Raw genomic sequence first — 19384 nt, forward strand, 5'->3', positions numbered from 1 at the left:
TTTTGCAGTACCATCTCTTCCCTTTTGTTGTCAAAATTGCTTTATCCTCCCTCTTGTTTCTTGTAATGGCTTTAAAACTTTAGTTGGATTTGATTTCTAACTTCTTTTCCTCGTTTGGGTCCACCTCTGTTAAAACACAGTAACAGAGCAGCTGCATATATCGTGTGACTGCACCTGCACAGGAAATTGGAGATAGATCAGAAGATTAGCCATGTATCTCAGCTCTAATTACACAACATGCATCTAATGAAAGCTAGTTGCCAAAAATGCTCCCTCACTTCTCTTAAGGAAAACAAATGATAGAATTTAATACAAAAAGTGTCTTCCACTCCATTTTTTAAAATTGATAATGTTTAAAACTGTTCTGTTGATACCTGATTTTTTTTCTGAGGCATCCTGCCACAAAACTAAAGTAAAATGTCTTTTTAAGAGTGTAGAAAAAAAATTAAAGAAATAGCACACAGGAAAGTGACAAGATTACTGAGTATTTACATATTCACTATGTGCTGCAGCACCACAACCTGCTGAATTCTGAGGTTTCGCTATAAACCTCCCTTTCCACATCCCTCATCATGGTTTTCTCACATAGTACCAATGACAACAGTGCACTGCTGGAATTAAATTTATAACTTAACTGCAGCAATTCAACAGAAGGCAAAATCCCATCTGTGACTGACATAAAATTTATCCATCTTCGAAGAACTGATTCAGTAAAGCAGGACAGCTTGCATTACCAAGAATATCCAGCCCTTTCACAGTAGTTAACATGTCTTAAGAAAAAGACTTTTCATGTTCTTGATTAAAGAGAAATCTATAAACACCAAAGACAGAATCTGTAGAAAGTGGATGGTCTTTTAAATATGCAGTAAATACAAAACCTACGTATAAAAATCGGTATGCCCCTTCACTGAGACTGCCTGGGATGCAGTTAACACTCTCCCTAGCAGCCCGCAGGGTGGTGTGTTTTGGATTTGTGGCTCAAACAGGGTTGGTAACACACCAGTGATTTAGCTATTGCTGAACGGTGTTTGCATGCTACCAAGTCTTTTTTTTTGTTTTTCCCTTCTCACTCTGCCCTCTCACAACCAGCAGCATGAGGATGAGCAGGAAGTTGGGAGGGGAGAGAGCCAGAACAGCTGACCCAAACCAGGCAAAGGGGTATTTCCTGTCATGTAATGTCACACTCAGCAATAAAAACATGCAGAGAAAGAAGAGTGGGCATGTGCGAGGTGGCCGTTGCCTGGAGACTGCCCATGCACTGGTCTGTTGTGGGAGATGGCACGGGATCGCCTTTGCAGCAGCAGGTTTTTTCCCCTCTTTCCTTCATTTACTAAGCTGTCTTCATCTTGACCAACAAGTCTTCTCACCTCTGTTCTTCCTATGCTCTCCCTCATCCTGCTGGGGAGTGGGTACAGCCAAACTTATTTAATTTTCCTCTTTCTAATATTTCCATCTACAAAGAAACTTACCTAAAATCTTATTGATAAACTGAGGTCTCCTTGATGCAGGTAAATAGACTCCCAAGAAAAAGACTGGAATTCCAGATAAAGCAATGGCAATTCCAATCAGTGAATTTATAGTGTCACTGTAGAGCGGCACTACCACCAAAAATACTGTGCATATACAGAATATTACTGGGAAAGCCACACTCAGCTGGAGACAGAAAAACAGAACAGAATGTTATTGAAATATTTATTGTCTACAGTTACAAACATTTTGGTGAGAGTTATCATCCTTGCTTTATGAAAATATCTGCTCTTTGTCTTACACATCTGTCTGTTTGGAACCCTAAGTAAATTGCAGAATTACTCTTCAGCAGAACTGCTGCTAAAAATTGAAAAAGTAAAAATAATCAAGTATGGTAACTCCACCGCGTTGAAAGAAACAGTGTAGCAGCATGAAGAGGCTTCGGATAAATCCAACAAAACTCAGGAAACAAGACTCACTTTTTCATGTAGAGTATCAACTTGAAGTCTGAGAAAGTGGTAACAGGATCAGACAATGAACTGAAATGCCATCAGAGTTAAATGTGGTTTGCATTGACAGAATTAATTAAGTGTTCCAAATTAGAGATTTCTAATCCAAGGAAAAAAACCTAACTACTATGTGAGCCTATTGGGACATACTCCAGTTGACAGAGAGAAGGGATACTGACTGAACTAACGCACAGTAAGAATATGCTACTACAACAATCACTTATTCTTATCTAACAGACAAGCTAGCTTTCAGGGTACAATATGAAATGGAAGCCAAGTTTTATCTCCTGATCAGTTTGTAACCTTTAGACATAAGGGGTATGGTCGAGATTTTAGACAGTATTTTTAGAATATGTAGAAGACAGGGTTTTTAAACAATACGTATTGTAAATGTTACCTTAAGAGGCCTGGGTCGATCTGGTTCCTTCCAACGTAGATATAATTGCCCAGCAATAGACAGACCAACAAAAAACCAGTAACTGAAACTGAAGTAATTAATAAGCATGAAGACATCTTCCACAGCCAGGTAAATCAGGGTCATAGCACACTGCCAGAAAAGAACAAGAGGGAGATGAAACCAGAAGTTTGAAACATAGTGTTTTACCTGCTTTTTGCCTTAAAGTAATGCCTTACACTCCTTGGTGTTTGGCATGGTTTTATGCCTCGAAAAATCACTCTCAGGAATCACCTCAAATGACAGTAAACATGAAGTTCTCTCTTGTGGTTTCTTAAAGTACAGTCACATCTGAACAACTGAAAAGAAGAGCAATAGTAACTTACGTTGAAGAGCAGTGCTGGCACAGGTGTAAACCTCCCTACATGGATCATAGACAACAGATCAGGAAGATGACCTTCTCGAGATCCTACAAAAAATAGCCTGAAAAAAAAAAGTCAGAAAATAGACATTGAGGCCACAGGTGAGAGAGAATGTAACACAGAAAATCAAAGACCAATACCAGTCAAAATAAGTATTTACACCACTGAATTTCTATCCTTTAAACTGGAACATGGATTCAACCCTTTGTGGAAAAATGTACTGTACAACAACCCCTAAAAGCTATATAAGCTTTTATAAACATGCTGTTAACACCCATTCTTAAAAAGCAATCCTACAGGTAAAACAGAAAACATCTAAAATAACTGAAATAATTTTTTATTCTAAAAAAATTCTAAAAGCTAGCACTGAAAACATTCCAGCTTATAGCAGAACAGTTTTCAACACCAACCAGAAGAGACTGCCAGGTCTCTAAAAGATTACTCAACTACATGCTCAAAAATCAAACACACATAATTTTTTATCAACTGCAAATCATGTTATATTGACTACTTTATAATAAAAGAGTATAACAATAACATGTAACAAGACTTCTGAACATTCGTCAGACAGAAAGAGATATGCACTACCTTGATGATGCTAGAATTGAAGCATTAAGTCCACCAAAACAAGAAAAGGCTACAGCAATGGGAATTGTCCAGCTGAAGATACCAAATACCTGGTCAGCAAATGTCTGATGTAAGGGAAAAGAAAAAGGAAACATGAAAATACCTGAAACAAAGCATATGTAAAACAGTGACATCAAAGCTTCTATAGTAAGTGTATGGAAAAATATACCAAGGACAATCCATAAAGCAGCACAAAGAAGCACACAGCTTTTTTAATTATTTATGGATTTTACGTAAACCTTTTTATGAACCTTTGGCTAAACGACTTTCTTACCTGTCTTGGTTTATCGTTTTCAAGATCCTCAGACATCAAAAGCCTATATACTGATTCAGCTTTCTGCAGGTCTGTACTATTACAAACATTTTCTTCAGTTTTTAATTTTTATTATTTTGAAATACCTTCCCCCTTAACCTCCCCTTTAAATTATTCATCTTCTTCATTATATTTATGAGCTAAGGAGCTCAGTCGAAGTAAAAAAAAAAAAAAAAGCAGAATTTATTCCATCCTTTTGTGTAATTTAGATAAGCCTGAGCAAAGGCTGCTGGGATTTCCTGCTGCTAAGGGACGATGCAAAAGCATGTAATCACTTCAGTGGGAACCTTGCCAAAAGGTTCAAAGTCAATGCCTGACCCTGATTATTACTAAAGCATCTCTCTTCCTTTTAGTTAATCTTTTAGTTAATACATATTAGCATAGCTTCCCTCAAAATGGAGCTTCAACACAGGGGTGGTAAAATACACACACACAGATTCCCACAAAAGTTACAAAAATTAGCACGAGAAAAGAACTAGTCCATGTATGAATTCTATTTCATGCTGAAATCACAATACCAATTTAACAAAAGACCATAAGAAATGTGTTCTGTATACAGATTACCCATTTTCAGTCAGTCAACTGAAACTGAACAAGCAATTAATAATTTATGCTGTTGTATATAAAAGATTTCTGCTGCTCAAGAATAAATAACTATTAGAACCCACAGTGCTTCTCATTGATCCTTATTGGATCTAAATGCAGCTCTGTGAAACCTGGTCTCTCAAAGCAGAATGTAATTCATAGTGATCCAGTGAATGAATTAAGACAACTCCAGAACAAATTAAGAATGAGAACAAGATGAAAATTCTAACAGACAATTGTTGTAATATTTTTAAAGGATAATTTAAACCTGGACTGCTGATTTCCAAAGCCAAACAGCAAGTGAAATTACTAGACACCAAAGTGAAAACTGCTAGAGGATTTATTTTTATTTAATATATACACAGCTAATATACAGAACTCACTCAACAAGATGTTAGAGAATCAAGCTGTTTAGTAAGGCTGCCTAAAGGATAAACATTTAGATAAGTAATATTAACAGCTGAAGTTAAAGAAGAGAGAGAAAACGTATGAACGTAATCTTATGCTGCAGGATGCAAATTAGTTACTGTCATTCGGAGTAACTTTTTCCCTTAAAAGGCAGGTTGGTCTTTGTCAACACTTCCCATTTCCTTTTGAAACATCTCGTAATGGGCCAGAGTGAAATGCCAGATGTGAGAACAACTCACAGGCCATTTCTGCCCTATAATGGTTATAACCAATCTTTCTAAGATCTTTCCAATCCTTCCAAACTTTCTACTGTCGTTTCACACAATCTTGGAAAGCAGCAAGCCCTTATATAAGCAGCAAAAACCACAAAGAGTAAAAGGCAAAGCTATGGCATCACTGCCACAATTCATCCACTGACCAAGATGTTAGAGATTCAATTTATTCTGGATGCAAGCTGTATGATGTGTAACAATTGTTCACCCGGCTCAAATTCTAAACAATGAATTTCCCTAGATCTGTATGAGTCAGACTCTTCAAAAGGGAGAAATACCTAATGACACTGCCATTTCCAATCTATTTTCTAATGTCATAGTTGGGATTCCCAAGAGAGCAAAGGATTGAGCATTAACTTCAAGAGCTTAACTTTTCCCTAAGTGAGGTAATGCAAAAGAGTATTTAATTGAGAATGAGCTAAAGAGTTCAGCCTGGTTTGCCAAGTAGGTCTGCCTGCAAAATGATCTTTCAGCAAAACAAAACTGAAAGGTATCTGAAGCTGAACTAAACTTTCCAGTGACATTAAATATCGTCACATGACAAATATAGACCCACTTGTCTTTATGCAGGTGTTTTCTGACAGGATTTAACCCTCATTTCTAACATAAAAAATCAGCTCAGTTCCTATATTACTACTCAGACAATGAACACGCTTTTATACTCCAGAGTACATGTTTTTATAAATCCTTCAATGCTCCCATTTTATCAAAGGCTAAGAAATGTCTTCTCCAAAGGTGAGCTACACTCTTGTGTTTCTTGCAGAAAGTGTTACTGAAGTGTAAGTAAAAGTGGCCACAATTAGCATTCAGCTGTGTGCATGTCAGAAGATTATTTTGCCTAAGAAGGGCAGAGAAAAGTACAAAAAGCAATTAAGGTATCAAGCACATACACTGCGTGCACTGTGCCGAGGGAACAAAAGAGGGAGGGAGAAGAGTTAGTGGATGGAAATCGTACACTCAGAGATCCTCCACGAATGAGCTAGACCTGGGCTCTGACCTGAGCACCTGACCAACTCCACTTTAACTACCACTACTTCTGGGAGTAGTGAAGGGCATTTATAAAAAACCAAATGAGCCAGCAACAAGGGAAAGAATGGAACGTTCGAAAGGGTATGCAGAGGATGACAGAGGAGCCTACCTGGAGGCAGTTATAGCAGAAGCATTTAGTCCACCATAACAGGAGAAAGCCACCACTAGGGGGATGGGTTTCTTCTCAGGTTTCTTCTGAGAAAGTCTAAAGAGCAAGAAGGATTAAGAGATTAAATTGTCATCTCTGCTACAGTCTGACAAGTCCTGTAGTCCAGACTTGAAGTATAACTGCTTCTAACAGCTAGGAAATAGTAAGAGAATTCAGCGGCTGATATAACACTTGTAATTACAAAGTCCTTTTATGCCCTCCCATCCACTGAACATGGAAGATGCACATATATACACGCACACTGTAGAAAGGCATGCATCTGGAACTGTTCCTCTTCCTTCTGATTTTTTTTTCCAAACCATCAACAGGGAATAATAACGAAGGAAGAAGCTTCCAGCCACGCACTTCTCAGCTGAACTGCCCTTTTTTCATGACGAAAATGTTACATTACTCCCAGAAGAATGGCCAACAAATGAATTACACCTTTGTTTCAAGACATGAATGGCTGATTTAACTACTTTTTTTTTTTTTTTTAATCTCGGGTTAGTTGATCTCATGATCATGAGCTGGTAACTTGTGAATGGTTTGCAAGAACATCTTTTTGTCCTTTTAAAGGTCCAAACAACAGTTCTATACAAACAGGCTAACTAAAAGCAGGGGGAATTGCCACACATAAAGAGCTGCCACCACAAAATACACAGGATACTGCCTCGCACCTGGTAATTCAGGCACACAGACTATTAGAAAGACCCACATTTATGGTATGAATCACAAAATGCTGTACACAAAAAGTGCATTTAGAGGCACACAAAAAATGTGAGACTACATCAAGAGCATATGGAGCTGTGAGCACATGCTAGGCTGGCAAAGCACTAGACAGTATTGATCAGATGGATAACTGCAAAGAGAATGTAGTCCAACATGAATAAGAACCTTAAACAAAACTATACCCAAAGATTATGAGGTGCTTCTACTTGGAAGACTTGAAAGGCATCTACAGAGCCTCTTTATGTAGCTCATTTCCAAGATCGTACTGCGCAACTAAGCTTTTCCAGGATCAGTTCTATAACGTGCTTACCCTGAAAGTCACACAGCACAGTACAGAGAATAATATATATGAGCAATCTGACTAGTATCTTGGAAGTGCAATTAATTCTGCTTTGACTTTTCTCTTCAGGCAGAGTATAAATATGTTTCCACATCATAGGAAGATTTGGCACTCAGAACTATAGCCTGTTTTCTCAATTTTTAGCTTCCCAGGCATTTAAGGAGCTACTTCTTAAAGGAAACAAAGAAACTCTAATTTATAGCAATCAGAAAGCCACATATGCAAAAAAGCCACCGAGTAGATTAATTTTTCTCCCACTGCTATAGATGACATTTGTCAAAATACTGTATGACATCTGTTCAATTTGATCAAATTAGATTTAACATCACATAAAGAAAGGAAAGAGAGTGCACATCAACTGAATACAGAGTCAGAAAATCGTAAAGGTGCAAAAGGAAGCCATTTGAATGTTCAGATTTCCTGTAATTCTTGTTTCAGCCACCATTCTGTTGATTGATTCTACTCAAACAGATATAATCACAGAACCACAGAATGTGTTGGGCTGGAAGGGGCCTTTAAAGGTCATGTAGTCCAACTCCCTGCAGTGAACAGGGGCATCTTCAAGTAGATCAGGCTGCTCAGAGCTTCATCAAGCCAGACCTTGAACGCCTCCAGGGATGGAGCCTCCACCACCTCTCTGGGCAACCTGTGCCAGTATTTCACCACCCCTGTTGTAAAGAACTTCTTCTTGGTACCTAGTCTAAATCTACCCTGCTCTAGTTTAAAACCATTGCCCCTCATCCTGTCGCTACACACCCTTGTAATTATTTGCAACACCTTTTCTTGGAGAAAAAAATACCAGTGCAGTGCAAGGTCCAGTTTGAAATTCTCTCTTCATCTTTAGGTCACTCAGTATAATCTTACGGTAAGAGAAACCAGCACTACTCTACTGCATTAATGTATTTCATGTCTGCTGCATGTAACGTGTCTCTTCCGCACAGCCCGCATGAAGATTACAGGTGCCAGCTCCAACAGTACAAATTACCTTTATGTCTTCATGGAGGTACTGAAGATAACTGATCTAAAACTTCTCAGCTGTTTATCCTCTTCTCAGCATTTTTAATAGCTAGCTGTAGAATAAGAATTTGGTCTTTTCCAAAGTCTCTTACCTTTCTCATACTGAAAATACTGAGGTAGCACTTTTTCAAGTTCTGGCTCAGCTTTTCAGCTTGGCCTCCAAAGCCAGAGAACTTCTACATACCTGTGAACAGGAGTGCTGCATTGGTAGTGAATCACAACCAGCTCCAAGACAGAAGGGAAATGACTCCCTGAACAGCTCTCCTCTAAAAGCAACTGCCTGTCCCTAATGAAAGTAGGGCGCCTTTCATCCAAAGGAACCTTACTGGGAGGTGCCAGTGCAAGCAAAGAAGGGGGACAGAACGCTGGCAGCCAAAGACAAGCAGATTTTCCCTCTTGAGAAAAGAAGCAAGTGACTGGCCAAATGAGAAAGAGAAGTAATAACCAAAAGGTCTAAGAGTATCTTAAGAATTTCTGGCTGAATTTAGTCAGAAGAAAAAGACTCATCATGTGTTATGTTACACACCAAAGAAGACTAAACCAGCTAAAACACACGGCCTCCTACATTCCTGGTTCATTGAGGGACAGGGCATGTCAAAGCAAAGCAAGTCTGCTCTAGAATACGAGTACATCAGGGTAGACTGGACTGATCAATGCTGGACTCACAAGATTGTATTCAAATATGCAACTGAGGTCATCATCTTTAATCCCACCTACCAACAAAGGTGTACAGCTCCAAGAAGAGAAGAGCCAGCTATGCAAGACAACCAACTGTCTGCTGCAACCAGGAATCACTTTTAGCTTTTCCAAGGAAAAGAAGTAAGCTGCCAACTATCACCTATTGTGTGAACTCAGTCAAAAAAACCCAGACGTGACCAAACACAGGAAGAAGGTAACGAGCATGCACTGGCAACCACTATTCTTTCCTGCTAGAAGATGAAGCAGACCAGAAAGTGCTTGTGGAGCCAGCTGCCCTCTTCACAAACAAAAAATACAATGGGCCTCTCAGATGCAAAAAAATAGTTGTTCAGTGACAGGGGAAAGTAAGAAAATTTCTAGGTTTATTTATTTTAAGTGTGCTTGTGCTACAGAGTAACCGCTTCATATGCTGAACACTTAACAAGGGTTGCGATGGTTTGCGTAAGGAGGTAAAATAGAAGTCAACTGTGAAACTCCGACAGGAATCTTTGAAAAAGGAAGCATTTTCACGTGATCAGCAATCATTTGAAGAGCATTTGCAAAACTTCTAAGCTAGCTGTTGCTGTATTATTTAAATTACTTGAACAAAAAAGAGCTTTAAAAAATTAGTTTCTTAGCCCTGACACTGGGACTACACCACAATGAAGCTAATACTGAAGTATCATTTATCATTTTGTTCCTTATTAACCCTTGATAAGAATTCTTTCACCTCTCAGCCACCAAGAAAAACACTATGCAAGGCGATGTGCAAAAATACATCATTACTAGTACTTCTTTTACTTATAACTTTTTCTCTCATCACTTAGAACGTATCTTCCCCTCCTTCGCAGCTCAAAGCCTCTTGACCGAAGAATATCACAAAAGTGCTTTTGCGGAACCATCTGCCTAAATACCTGAAACAAGGGTTTGCTGATATGCTAAGCCAGTTTTTCATCATAGTAATTCTCTGTGGGAACAGAGTGAATACTCCCTTCATTTGGATGTATTTATCACTCATCCATTGTCTAACTACTTAAATTTTAGAAGCCAACTCGGTATTTAAAAGGGAGGAAAGCTATTTCTTTTCCTCCATTTTAAACAACCAAAAAGAAGATTAAATTTTTCAAGTCTCAACTCTAACCAGAACTATCCAATTAATTCACTAGCTACAAGGCAGAAGAAAAAAAACTTCACTTTTGGTTAATAATTAGCTTTAAGTATAAAACATGTTTTGACCAGCTTTAAGAAGCTTATATATTTTAATTGGATTCACACTTGCATCCATATACAAAAGTGATTAATTTCAAAATATTAAAAGTTTTTGGAATTAATACAATGTTGTGAAGACGGTGATTTAAGTTATTAAAAAGGAGATAAAAACCTCAACTTTGTTATAGCTGAGCTACAACACATCCATTTACGGATATGCACTGCACCGATTATTGGCTCAGCAGGATGTAGCTCAGTGCAACACTGATCTGCATACCTCTCCAGCTTTCGAAACAGTGTAGCATGAAGGAACAGAGAAGACTATTATGTGCTAATGAGTCTAATTTACAATCAGCTCCAAGTGCACAAGTGCAAAATAAATTAACAAGATGTATCTGTGCTTGTTTTAATCAATCTGCTAATATATTATTATTATACATGGTTTCATTAACTGATTTTCTATTTAAGATTAAATTATTCACAATGCGTTTTTTCTGTCCTCCTGTATTCAGTGAAGTACTGTACTAAAAGAGAGATTTTTCCTGGTTTGTTCCTCAAAATTAAATGCATCCCTAAAAGGTGAAAAGTGAATAATAGAGCAAAATACCACATGGTCAACTTACCACTGCCACAGCATCACTAGAAAGAACAGCTTTGACATCCAGCACTGTATAGTAAGCTATATTGGTCATAATATAGATAACTGTCACAATTGGCATAGACACTGCAATAGCCAGTGGCAAGTTCCTGTAAGACAAATAAAACTCAGCAAAACCACAATGCAGAAAGAAAAAAATCTATTAATAACAGAATAAACTTAATTTATTTCCATCCTTTAGCTTGGAGATAAAAGGCATGAAGACAGAATAAAGACTTCAAAATAGGTACCTCTGGAAAAGCTTGGTTTCTCTTAAAATTAAAAATTCTAATATAGAATACTGGAACAAAACAGGATTATTTGCAATAACTTAAAGCCTAAACTATGTGTAAAAAGGGATTCTGTGCAACTACTTCTCAAGTACCCTAACTTCCAGATCTGTAATAGTAGCTTTAAATTATTCACATGCTTTAAATTATTTCCTGCTGGCCATATTAATTACCACAACTAAAACCCAAAGGGGCAGAGCTCTGAGTAACTGCACTCATTCCCCCCGGAGAATTCTGCTGTTCTGCTAGCACCTACTGCTAGAACTGATGAAGGGAGATCCCCGAAACAAACATCACATCTTCTCATCTGCGCTCATCACAGCCGAGAACAAACTAACTGGGCTGCATAAGCAGAGAGCAGATTCAAAACTGCTCTGCAGCCGTGCGTCTCAGGATCTGGTCTATCTTAGTAGCAAGCACATGTCTAGAAAGTAACACCAAAAAAGTCTACAGTAACATGAAATCACTGTGAACCTCTAGGTGCAAATAGGTAAGATTTAACTTAAGGCTGAGGTAAACTCACAGCCCTGAGTCTGCAGCTCGGCAGGGAGAAACTGTGCAGAGCAGAAGCAAAATTTAAAATTCAGTCTTTGGCTTTTCTCAGCCTTTTTCTCTCCCCAAAGCTTGCAGGGACATTCAAATGTCTCAAAAGGGAAAGGAGAACAGAGAGTGTTACTCTCGCTTTTGCATAGTTTGAACTCAAACACGGCACGGTAACATGGATGAGCAAATGCCACAAACGTGGCTTTCAGTAGCAACAACAAAAGCCAAACAAAAAAACGAAAAAGAAGAAAAATAACATGCACTTTGGAAGTTTCCTCAAAAACTTCCTGAGCCCCAGAACTCCAGCTGGGTCCGTCTGATGCTGTGGAAACAGACAAACAAACACGCACCGCAATCCCCTATAAAAATGAGTAAATTAGTAACTGGGAGTTCTGACTGTGCTTCCGGGTTGCAGACTCACAGCAGGAGATGTGTGAACCTCAGAGCAGAGAAGAAACAGAATTAGAAAACCACTTAGAAATTAATTTAGAAATGTTATGTGATCTAACAAAAAGCTGAAATGGTATTTTAAGGACTTTGCATCACCCAAGATTACAGCCAAGGGACTACTTCAAATCTGATCTGTGGATAAGAAAAATTAGTTTTCAAAACAACACATCTAATACAACAGTTATCCGACTGATAACACAGAACAATACACTAACTTCAAAAAGGTGAAAAGGCTTTGCAACACCACTCCAAAGGGGAGCTCTTTCAGTGGAAAAAACCAAACAATTTGAAGGACCAAGGGATTGATACAAACACAAAACATACACCTCTTCTAAATACATAGAGGAAATCTTTGCAAGACAATTTAAGGAAGGGCTGTCAACCTGAAATTTAGTTTGACTAAAAAAAAAAATAGCTAATTTTACAGTTAAAACATCTGCAATTTTATCTTTTTAACAGAGAACTTTCCTGGTTAAATGCACAACATAGAGTTCAAGGATAACAGAACAAACTGCAAAAGTCAAAATTTGCTGGGAGAATTGGAAAACACTTCCATTCCTTATCTTTCAGTTGCAGAAATCTGAGCTGCTGCTTATAATAGGAAGTAAAAACAATCAAATGGGATTCTATTTTTAACATAGAGGCATCTGCTTACAGACTCACAACTAATGAGATTAGTCAGTCACACTTTTAGAACACAAATTAATGGAAAAGATAACATTCTTAGATACGAAATCAGAATTATTGCACAGATAAACACAGCACTGACTACACTTATATAATAGTTTCACTGGAATATTAACACCTATTGGAACCAACATCTTGAACTGAAGGCTTATCAAGCACTGAATACAGCATTCTGTAATCGTCTAGACTTACTTACTCTTACCTTTTTTTTTTTTAATGGAGTTTAAAATGATTAAATCGCTGCTAGTGGCTGTTCACAGCCTTACCATCTAAGTGTAGAGCAGTTCTACTAATTTCTGTAAAGCCTCAGCACTCATCAGTGAATGACAGCCACAAAACAACCAACTGGGGAACTGTCCAGGTTTAGAAAGCTGAAATTGTTTACCTTTCTGGGTTTTTGATCTCTTCTGTTACATAATTAAGCGTATCCCAGCCAGAGTAAGAGAACAAGGCAGAATAGAGTGCGAGGGAAATGTCTCCAATATCATAAGAGGATCCCTCAAAAGAGTTCTCAAAGTGCGATGAATGTCCTGTGCAGGGGAGAGATTCAATGAAGTACAGGATAATAAAATAAAGCAAGTAATTTTTTTTTCAAGTTGACTCACAAATAAACTGAGAAACCTTAATTCCTTCAAAGCTTCTTACTAAGCCCTTTTTCCAATTCTGCCCTGTACTTCAGATGTGAGAATAAACATGACTTTCAAACTGCCAAAAATTACGGTCTGTGGAAGATTCTGCCCTACAATAAACATTTAGTTTGTCCACAACAGCACATTAAGTTCAGATTATGCTACAAACAAGTGGTAATGACAGTACTCAGGCTAGAGGTAGTTTTTATAAAATAATCCACTCTATCCTTCTATATCCTTTTAAATTTTCATTTAGCCTATGCAGAAAATTAGGATTACAGATGATTTTATAGAACTATGGCAAAAGATCCCACGTAAACGGGTAAGCTTTAGCTATTAAAAACAGAAAACTGAAAACAATTAGCAGAACATACTACTGCTAAAATAAAATCTTCCCAAGTCAAGAGGAAAAGTGTGTGTTCTTTTGCACCATATTTATGAGAACTTGTGCCATCTTTTGACTTTAAGCAAGTTAAGACAAGTTCAATTGCAGTTTTACATATTCAGACTATTTTACGTACACATACACACCAGAAAACCACCAAATACAGAAAGGTGAGTTATGTCATTGCAAAACGTGCCCTGTACTATGTATGCATCCCAAAATGTTTAGACTTCATCAAAATGGGCCAGGCAAATGTAGACTCACTTCTCTCCCCTAATTTTTATCCTAATCAGACATTGCTATTCCCTTGGCACTGACATCAGCAGAGTAACTGCCAAGTTAGAAACAGAATGGGAGACAACATTGAGCATGTTAGTAGTGAACAAGCTCAGTATGTACGAAGAAAGGGATGTGCTAAGGAGTAAACACTCCACACGGTGCTCACATACACATATTCCTGTTCCATTCACAATAATTACCTTGCTCATGGACTTTCAACAATAACCGGTCAGAGCAAAGGACACAAACTGCCAGACTGTCAGGAAACAACCTTTACGGCAGCTTTGAAAGCAGGGTAATTTTTTTTTAAAGCTAACAAACCAATGAATTCTCCCCAAAGGAAGGGCTAAGAATAAAACTAAGCTCAGAATTCCTCTAACTTGAAGGCACAACACCCAACACACACACACAAATTAAAAATAAATCCAAAACCCCAGTGACTTTCCAATTCTCAACAGAACTCAGAATGTGAGCAGAATAGAGCTGCTGCTTCACAAATCTACTTACGTGCTCTTACAAATTTGTTTTTGCTTTAAGTTGCACAAAATTCATTTTGTAAAAAAGATCTTCAGTTGGTCTCATTGCAAAGTAGTCTGCTCCCTAAACAAATTTACAGCTTTCTATGTTCCCATCGTATTTTGCTAGCTCTGTATTTTTGGTGGTTTCATTTCCTTTATTATTCCATACTGCAGGCTGTAAATTGCACAACACAGCTGAGCAATCAGTCACCTTATTTTACCCAGCTCAAAGTCAAGTGAGATAGGATAGCTTCAAATGATACAGTATCATGAAAACGTCCAACACTGGTATTATTGCTGTTTTCAAAGTGGCTATATTATGCTGAGGCATTTGATAACATACAGAGGTGTTTTAGAGTCTTTAGACCAGTTTAATCGATAAACACAAACCTTTGCTTTAATTTTATAAGCTTACCCTGGCATATTTTAACAAGTCCAGTTGCGATGATGACAATAAGGGCAATAACTTTAGCGTACGTAAATATATCCTGCACCCGTGTTCCCCATTTAACGTAGGCACAATTTATAAATGTCAGAAGACCTAAAGGAAAAAAAATAAAATAAAAATGCTATTTGAACAATATTCAATTTAATTCTCATGGTTCTCAACATTTTGCTTTTGCATTTATTACTCTTTCCTCAAGTGGAGAGCCAGACAACCTCTGCCTGGACTCAAATGCTGAATACTGAATAGGATTCAAGATCTTCAATATCTTCATTGTTCTTTACAGAATGAAATACTAATTCAGTGTTATCTTCTTCTTACACAAATTATCATTACATTATTTATACCAACCCAGAAGTTTAAATATTTCTCCCACATTTCATTTTTTCTCTAGCTAGTACAAAAGTGGTTATATTCTATCATACTTTTTCTTTCAAAACAATTTTCTTGTACTATGGATTTTAAATATGTATATAAATAAAAGCTAAACTTGATTCTTTAAGGAGTAAGATAGTAGCAAATCAAAATTAAATGAAAAGTTGTGATAAATTCTTTCCTTTCCCATAATCCAAGAAAAACTTTTACAATAAAAATGTACTTAGCACATTGATCAAATAGAAAAGTAATAATTTTAAAACGATAAAAAAAGAAGGGTAATGATCTCAAAGGCATAGCACTAGCATAAGACGCAGTCTGTCCAAGTGAACAGCTGAACCAATTTCTAGTGGCTAGATGAAGGGAAAAAAAATCCACAGTCATATCAAATTTCAGAAGACTGCTGTAGCTCCCTGAGCCCTCAGGAAGAAAGCAACTCTGCTTGGTTTCTGCTCCTCAGTATTAATGATTGGTATTATCTGTGGAGTATTTGCTCACAGGGTTTATTTCAGACATAACTTATTCTTTTTCTAAGCAACTTTCATTTAGAGTAATTATTAACTCCTTATTTTAGTACATTAGGGTTTTGTCTCTACTTCAGATGAAATGCTGTATTCTAAAAAAAATCCAACAAAAAACATATTAAAGAATCTGAATGAGCCACATAATCTCTCTCTTTCTTGTAGTAAAATTATTCTCTCATGTTTTCCTCACCTTAATTATGGGTTAGCTACCTAAACCTGAAAACTGTCAAGTTCTGTAGCACCACCAGATGCCATCCCCATTGCCAAAGCAATTGCCCAAGTTACACGCTATAACAATACACCTGATCTGACACTGGATCTAGTGTTGTTATTACTACAGTGTTCCGGTATTTTTTTAAAAAAGGAGCAAAAGAAAAACCACAATAAACCCACCCATTCTCACATACAATCTGTAGCGAACCAGTGTTCAGACTTCCATACCCAGCAACCTCATTAATAAATTATTAATCATATCCAGAGCTACGGATCTGACCCACAACTTCAGCCCTGCCAGGCCAGGCAGAAGTGCAGCCTTGAACACGAACAGCTAAATGAAGGTGTGGAGCAGGGGTGAGAGTCTCAGCACTGACACCTAGAACAGGGCAGAACAAGCCCTTAAAACTATAAAATGGACCATTTAAGTCGTTCCCACATGAGACTGATGATCTTGCAGTCACTTCTCCACTAAAGACAAAGGTGCTAAATTCCCCCTCCTAGCAGCCAGCATAGGGGACATCCCGTTGTCTTTCTACATCTAGTACACAATCGTTTGATTTGAAACATTCTGTCTCAGTTTCTTGCTTTTTGATAAACTGCTTTTCATAGGGGCTAACTCCCCTTAGACGCGAGACACCTTAAATGGAAGAGCAGACTCCCCCACGTTCCTGAATCCGTGCCAGGATACCTTGGGACAATATCTGTTTGAGGAATGTGAGCATGACATTACAGGTCTTTGATTTCATTCCTGAAATTGTCACAACACAATGCGGTCACACATTTGGAAGGGAGGAGAGAGACGGAGGGAACAGAACTGAGTAAGCTGCCAGATTTTTTTGAAAAAGTTTGTTATTATTCTCCCTGCTACCTGGACCAGAGCATTGAGTGCTTTCCCAACAGTAACAAATAAGCTTACAAAAATGAAAGGGGAATCTTTAATGTTCACAAGTAGTTAGGGGGGGTGAAGTATTTAAAGCACACTGTTCTGTCTCTCCCCTCCTCTAGTACTAGCCAGCCAAACGTAATAAAGAACATTAGAACTATTTCAACAGACTGTTGCCTCAAAAAGGAAACAACTAGGAGCAGCACATCTCCCTGGAACATATTGTTGGCAGTAAAAAAGCCCAAGTTCTGTAGTAACTTTATGATAAAAGCTTCACGTGAATACAGATGGCAGGGTCCACAGCACGTGGAGACTGATCGGTACATGATGAAGGATTACCATACAGATTTGTCTGAAACATTTTTCACTGTGTACTGGAAATACAAAATAAGCATATAAACACTTTTAATAGGAAATGCCCAAAATTAAATAAGACACAGTACAATCATACGGTTTCATTCTCTTGATACAGAAGAACAGTCCTGATTTGAAGAATGTAGGCAGTTGTTCCTCTATACTGAACAGAGTCGTATCTGACTACAAACATTTCAATCTTTTAAGTGCATACAAAATTTCCATTTTTCAAAACAGCTTTACAACAGGTACTCTTGTACTGATGTTACAGTTAACCATGAGCATAAAGAATAATCTTGAACGAATGATCTTTTGAAGCCCTACCAGAATAATTACCCAAGCATTTCTACATTGAGAAGCTATTGTAAAATAAATTACATCAGAATTTATAGGGTAACAGCTATTCTGCAACAACTCTTAGACCCCACCAAGAGTATCTTGAAGATTGATTTCATATACTTCTCTGAGGGCAAAAATAAAAACCCAACACTTCCCCCTCCCCCCCATTTTTTTGCCATGCAAGTAAACCTGGAAGAGTTAAATACCTTGTTCTGCTGCTGAGTGAGAAAATGGTAATTCACTGACGGAATACCTCTAAGTTACTCGTGTGCTGAAAATGGTTCTTCTCCTCACTGTAATTCAAACTGTTGCAGATTCAGTATGCAACAACTCTGGGACTTGGTAGGATTTATCTTAATAACACTCAACCCTGGATAAAAAACTACCAGAGTAAATTTCAAGAAATACTTACATTCACAAGCAGCTGCTATGAGACGGCAAGCCAAATATGGAGGGTCACAAGAAGGGAAGAAAGGCTGAACTATGTAGTTGGCAAAGGTGATGGCAATAATCGCCTGGCTAGTTGGTTCGACAATTAGGAGTGAGGTCCACAAACGAATAAAAGCAATGAAGCTCCCAAACGACTCCAAGATATATGCATAGCTGGCTCCCGACTTAGTAATTGTGGTTCCAAGTTCAGCATAGCAGAGAGCTCCGAAGACTGAAAAAATTCCTCCAATTGCCCAAATTATTAGAGACAATCCATAAGATTTGCTGTAGATGAGAACTCCTTTAGGAGAGACAAAGATACCTGAACCAATCATGTTGCCTACTATAAGGCTTATCCCATTTATCAAAGATATTTCTTTCTTCAGTTGCATTGTATTTTCGTTTCCATCCTGCTTTTCACAGCTGTCACTTGGATCTGTCCTGTCTGATTTACTGACGGGGCTGTATTCAGCCAGTGAGGTATGTGACTTCATACAATCTGTCCTTTCTCCCATTGTGGAAAGACTGTGAATTCTCCACAACTCCAAATCACAATCTAAAACAAAATATAGACAGCTGAAATCATTATAATTTTTTTTTTTATCCCAGGACTTTCTTGACAAATCTTCTTTCTGCCTTTTTACCAAACAATTTACAAATGTGAATTCAGAAATTTCCTCTGGTCGCTTTGTATGCTTTCTTACATAAAAGTAAATTCACGCAGAGTTATAAAAAAGAAACAACAGAAAAAAACAACACATGGAGCAAGAGACAAATTCCAATAAAATTTAAGCTGAGAAAGGAACTTCTACATTTAGAGTAAGAACAAACACAAACAACAAACAACCAAACCCATAGGAAGGACAGATTTAGGGGACTCCAGTGTGAAAAAGGAAAGAAGAACAGATAGAAATAAAGTAAGGTATACATAGAAAAGCAAGCACTGTAAGGCCAAGCTTGAAGGTCCAAGCATGAACATAGATTTATTGCAGTACCAAAAAACCAAAACAAATTATTGAATTATTGTATTTGCACATATAAGTTATGAGTGACCTAGTAATAGGGTTGCAAAAGCTACTAATGCAGAGTGTGCTCTTTCTAAGGGCAAAATGAAGAGATACTTACTCCAGAATCCCCTTGATCCAACTCTTGACTTCTAACTGACACTACAGTTTGCTCCCTCCCCAAAACTGTTACCACTGCCTCAAGCCTTTGAGTTATCCAAGAGCACAGGCTGTACATGAAAAAACCCAC

General features: G+C 37.8%; 1 protein-coding gene across 1 annotated transcript; it reads right to left on the reverse strand.

Moving 5' to 3' along the window:
* On the reverse strand, window positions 1-18680 carry SLC7A6 (solute carrier family 7 (amino acid transporter light chain, y+L system), member 6). The gene is made up of 9 exons (XM_009875725.1): window positions 18114-18680; window positions 14981-15106; window positions 13140-13284; window positions 10771-10894; window positions 3381-3484; window positions 2757-2853; window positions 2374-2523; window positions 1470-1653; window positions 1-174 (listed from the first exon to the last, which is right to left on the reverse strand). The coding sequence occupies exons 1-9, from the start codon at window positions 18643-18645 to the stop codon at window positions 80-82; spliced, it is 1557 nt and encodes a 518-aa protein (XP_009874027.1). The 5' UTR covers window positions 18646-18680; the 3' UTR covers window positions 1-79.
* Window positions 18681-19384: the final 704 nt, after the last annotated feature.

The sequence above is a fragment of the Apaloderma vittatum genome, unplaced genomic scaffold (assembly GCF_000703405.1).
Source record: "Apaloderma vittatum isolate BGI_N311 unplaced genomic scaffold, ASM70340v1 scaffold25660, whole genome shotgun sequence".
Taxonomy (NCBI): Eukaryota; Metazoa; Chordata; class Aves; order Trogoniformes; family Trogonidae; genus Apaloderma; species Apaloderma vittatum.

Coding starts and splice junctions, on each gene's coding strand:
- SLC7A6 (XM_009875725.1), bottom strand. CDS start 18,645: ATGGGAGAAAGGACAGATTGTATGAAGTCACATACCTCACTGGCTGAA. Junction 10,895..13,139: donor GAGATCAAAAACCCAGAAAG/GTAAACAATTTC, acceptor TTTGTCTTACAG/GAACTTGCCACTGGCTATTG. Junction 2,854..3,380: donor TCAATTCTAGCATCATCAAG/GTAGTGCATATC, acceptor TTTTTTTTTCAG/GCTATTTTTTGTAGGATCTC.